Raw genomic sequence first — 4,881 nt, 5'->3', positions numbered from 1 at the left:
GAGGGCCCAAGTGCGCCGTGTGCCGCGACGTGTATGAGGTGGGGCATGATGTCTGCATCCTGCCCTGCTCGGACGAGTTTCATAAGAATTGTATTACACCGTGGCTTGCGCAGCAGGCCACCTGCCCTCTTTGTCGCTGCCGCTTCGCGTAACCAGCTCGTCGTCTTGTATTGGCGTTCGCTGTTTTTGTCGCGGCCGATCGAGAGAGAGCCCATCATCGCTGTTTATCGCACAGCTTGTATCAACACACTATTCACCACCACCTAAGGATTTCACGCTTGTACGTCCTGCATATATCATCGCACACGAAGCGCCTGTTAAAATCCTTGACCGTGCAGAGGCCCGCGCGTGTCCCTGTATACCATTTGCTACAGCAACGTACACATATTTATCGGTTGTCGCCCAGTCTTTCGGCATCGCTTTACCTCCCTCCTCTGTAGAAAGAAAATGACTCACGCATACCCATCAAAGCCATCTTCTAATCACCCCGATATCTCTCATTCGCCGCCATTCGCCGCCACTGCCTCTTCGCCTTTGGAACCCTCGCTATTCGTCAGCACAGGCTCCTCGCTTTTGGAACCCCCGCCATTCGCCAACACCGGCTCTTCACTTTCGCAATCCCCACCTCCCGCCTTTTCAGTCTTCTCCAACCATCGCGACAGCAGCTGATTACATTCCTCGGGTATCTCCTCAGTGATCCAGTGGCCCGAAGGCAGACTCACGACTTCCCCCCCAGGCGTGCGTTTCACAAACTCCACAAACTTGTCACTATAAAACATCATCCCTTTCTTCTTCCCATACAAGAACAAATGCGGGATCTTCTTCATCAACTCCTTCGTCTCCGTGCTAACCGTCCCTTCAGTATCAACCAGCCCCCCCGCCTTAACAATCGTCTTCACCAACTCCACATACGGGTAGCACATATCCACGGTAACCTCCGCCAACGGCCTCACGCTGTACTTCCAACAGGCCAAAAAACCCCTGACGGCTGCCGTGGCCACCGGGCCGCCCAGGCAGAAGAAGTACGCGAGAAGGGTCTGGTACGCGAGCATGGCGGCCATAGCGCTGGCCTCCTGCTTGTCGATGACGCCGACGTCGAGCAGGATGACGCGGCGGAAGGTGTCGGGGTACTTGCGCACGAGCAGGAGGGCGTACGCGGCGCCCCAGTCGTGCGCGAGCACGGTGACGCGGCCGGGGTGCACGGCGCGCAGCGCGTCGTACACCAGCTGCGCCGTCTCGTCCCAGGAGAGCGCGACGTCCACGCGCTCGCCACGCGCGCCGGGAAGGTCGACGACCAGGCAGCGGTAGCCCGCCGCGCACAGGTGCGCGGCCTGCGACGACCACATGGCGCCGCTGTCAGGGAAGCCGTGGATCAGCAAGACCGTGTCCTTCGCGGAGGCGGGCGAGTCCGGGTGCGTCGTGATCGTCACTTTGGGAGGCGCGGCGGCTGCGCGAGGGTGCCTGAGGTGTTCGTAGAGACGGAACGGCAGATGGAGTAGGGTGAAGATATTGCTCAGAGAGAAGATGACGTAGCAGACAAGGACAAGTGTGAAGCGCTGCGTTAGTTCCTCGAAGGTCGCCATGATGAGGGTGGGGTTTGGCGGGGTGGAGGGGGGATGAGGCGAAGGGAGGGGAGGGGAGGGGGGAGCGCGGGCTTTATATGGGCAGCCGGTAAGCGGCCTGGCTATCTCTTTGCTTACATGCAGCAGACGCTGTTGTACCCTGTATGTGTCACAAAGGTCTTTCGTACGTGTGTCTCCAGCGCAGATTACAAGGCAACAGGGCATCTATCTTATTTTATTATCTTCAATATTATCTTGTGTTAATCAAATAGTGTGAAACGTTGTACACGTGTACATGTGTAACGAGCAGAGAGCACGTCGCTCTCAAGACGTCGCCCTCAAGACGTCGCCCTCGAGACGTCACTCTTGCTACCCTTGGGTAGTGTCTACTCTCCTGAATTTTGTCCTCAATTGAGGACAGAGTTGAAACATGCTTGAAGGGTTGCAACCCCAACCAAGTCTTGGCACTCGACGAGGGCGATATACTAGTGGGTCTGTATCCAAAACAAAATCTAGTACACACCAAAGTTTACTTGACCAAGATCACCCCCCTACCCTATACGTACATGTGTCTGGCCAAGAAATACATTCACAAGTACTGCCCACTGAAACGACCAATCTCAATCCCAGCTCCTGTGTTTAAGCAAGGTCCTCTGCGAAGGGACTCTTTCCGTGCTTGTCCGCCATCACCATATTCGCAATTGACACCGGAGAGATGCCATCAGGGAAAGGTTCCACAACCCTTCTTCTCTTACCACTGCCATCCCCAGCTCCACTTGCCGGTTCAGCAGCCTCGAGGTTCAGATACTGCATTGACGGTCCGGCTGCCCTCATTGGTAACTGATCCGGAAGGAGGACGCTGTCAATGTTTGGAGACTGCGCCAGATGACAAAAATCTCTCTCCTGTCCTCGGCTGTCCGGCGCAGGCAGCGGAGAGACCATCTGCCCCACCATCATCGGCGATGTTGCAACTGTTACTTGTGGCGTTGAAGGACCAACGAGTGGAGGCACTCCCGGCTGAGCCTCATGGCCTAGGAACAGGGAAGTGTTTTCGCCTAGCAACCATTGCATAGGTTGCGTCGGCGCGAGCGCGACTTCAGGCCGCCTTGAAGGTTCCGGTTTTACTCGTCCGCGCTTCGTTCCCTTCTGCTGACCCTTTCGTCGCGACTTTCGCTGCCGCTTCGGCTTAACCACTCGAGCCCCTTGCACGAGTGGCATTGTCGGCAGCAGCAGATTAGGCGGGATCATTTGAGGCGGCTGATGACCCTGTTGCGATGCTTGAGCGGCTTGTGCAGCCTGCGCGGCTAGCTGCCGGTTTTGCGCCTCCCTCAGCGCGGCTGCTGCCTTTCGCGCCCGGCGTCGGTGATTGTTCCTGGTGTACTGCTTACACCTGGCACGAGGGGGACAGCAGTTGCGACAATGCGTGCACTTCCACTTCACGCGGGGATCCTTGGAGGTCACGAAGCTCTCGCGCTCGTAAAGCAACAGACATTTATCACACACGACCTTGCGACACAGGCCAACCTTCGTGTTCGCACAAACCGCGAATTCGATTCGCGAATTCCGACCACAGACATGGCAATAGTTCGAGGCGCTCGCCCCCTTGGAGTACCGATTCTTCGACTTTGTCGCTGCTTGTGGGGCCTCCTGAATGCCCACCTGCCCCGACGCCTGAGTCACGGACGACTCCACACTTAACGCGCTTGGTACCCGATGCATCAAGCTTGGGTCGGCACTTGTTGCTGTCATGGCGGTGTTATATACCATGAGCCCAGAGTGTTCAGGAGCACCAATCCTCTGCATCGGAGCAATACCATGGGTAGCCACACGTGGAAAAGGAATGAGCCCCGGAGCAGCGAAATGTCCCGGTGAAAGGTGCGCAGGAGATATGTACCCAGGAGACATATACGAAGGAGGAATATGCCCGGCATTAAATGCATTCTGCGGCGTTGCGGGTACAAAGTTAGGAGACAATGGCGGTGTCCCTGTCTGAGCCTGCGTCGCCCATGCCGGTGAGTGGAGGTCATGACCGATGCTGTCTTCGTAACACGAATGAGGCAGAAGTCCCGGTTCTCTTATACACTGAGGATAAGGAAGCGAGGCAGGTGAGAGGGCCCGGAACGCCAACTCTGCTGGAGGGTTTCTATGCAGAGCCGATACAAGCGCGGGCGTGTCCTTACTTGCATGCATCGGGGTACCAGAATGATGTCCAAGCAGCGGCAGATGTGCATTGAAGATGGGCGGCGAGACCGGGATGAGACTTGGCTGAATCTCGTCCCGATGAAGGTGGGCATTGTTCGGCTGAATCTCATCGCCGAAGCGTTCTTCCTTCGCGTAGCTCACGGGAGTGCTGTGCATACTCTGACGGGCCGTTTGGTTAGGAGAAGACGCCGGTCGAGGAAGCGGAGCGGAAAGCAAGTCGGCGGGGATCTTAGATGTGTGGTCGTCGAGTTCTAAGTACGGTAGTGTTTCTGCAGGTGCCGGTAGCGGGGTTTGCGGCTCATTGATAGCAGTCTCGATCCACTTGTCGATAAACTTGAAGTCGGCTGTTTCCACTGCCGACGGGGTGCTGTTGAACAGGTTGTCAACGAAAAAGGTGGCATCACGGTGCTCGAAGGCAACATGATCTCTGTGATTGTCCATTGTTGTAGTTGCGGTGGATGAGTTGTTTGACGTTTTGTTGATGAGTTGTCGTGTAAGACAAGTGATGATGAGCAAAGGCAGTTAAAACGCTGTGAAGAGGAGGAACGAATGAATGTGACAAGCCGAAAGAGACCGGGGATGATGTGCTCGTTACGCAAGGAGTGTAAGGAAGAATGTCTGAGAAGTGTTGAAGGAGTTCTTTGGTGAGCTGAGGGAGATTGTGAGACTGGGGTGAGGCAGGAGCGGGTGTGTCCGTTCTTTCCACCTCCTTGCCTTTATACGGGTAGGACGGGCATGAGCAGAAAGCCCTCACTTGTCTGTAGCACATGTAGATTTTGGGCATGCACAGCATAAGCGGCAGACAAGTGAATTTCGCAGGCGACCCGGCGATCATAGGGCTAGTAGGGCGTCGCTTGGGCAAAGCCCGGTTTGCGAGACGCAAAAGCGCCTTAATGATACGCCGGCCTGAAGAGCGCAGACATATTTGCGGATAACAGGGCGCATGGACGGCTGAGAAGGGAAAGTTTACCGGCGCGATTTCGTGTCAAGGGAAGAAGAGCGGCCAGAGGTCCCGGGATGGTGATCAGTGGTGCGACAGAGCTACGGGCGAGGAGGGAATCTGGGCAGGGAGGTTGTGCGCACGCACGCGGCGGACTGCCGTCCGCCCGGCGAGGCC

General features: G+C 56.4%; 1 protein-coding gene; it reads right to left on the bottom strand.

Moving 5' to 3' along the window:
• Nucleotides 1–208: 208 nt before the first annotated feature.
• On the bottom strand, nt 209–4,205 carry CHC_T00000364001 (hypothetical protein). XM_005709850.1 is given in 2 exon segments: nt 209–2,201; nt 2,202–4,205. 1 exon segment carries the CDS (start codon nt 4,203–4,205, stop codon nt 2,202–2,204), a length of 2,004 nt encoding a protein of 667 aa, XP_005709907.1. The 3' UTR covers nt 209–2,201.
• Nucleotides 4,206–4,881: the final 676 nt, after the last annotated feature.

Source organism: Chondrus crispus, genomic scaffold (genome assembly GCF_000350225.1).
Source record: "Chondrus crispus Stackhouse genomic scaffold, scaffold_501, whole genome shotgun sequence".
Taxonomy (NCBI): Eukaryota; Rhodophyta; class Florideophyceae; order Gigartinales; family Gigartinaceae; genus Chondrus; species Chondrus crispus.
The sequence above is the reverse complement of the archived record's forward strand: the minus strand, read 5'-3'. Positions and strand labels throughout refer to the sequence as shown.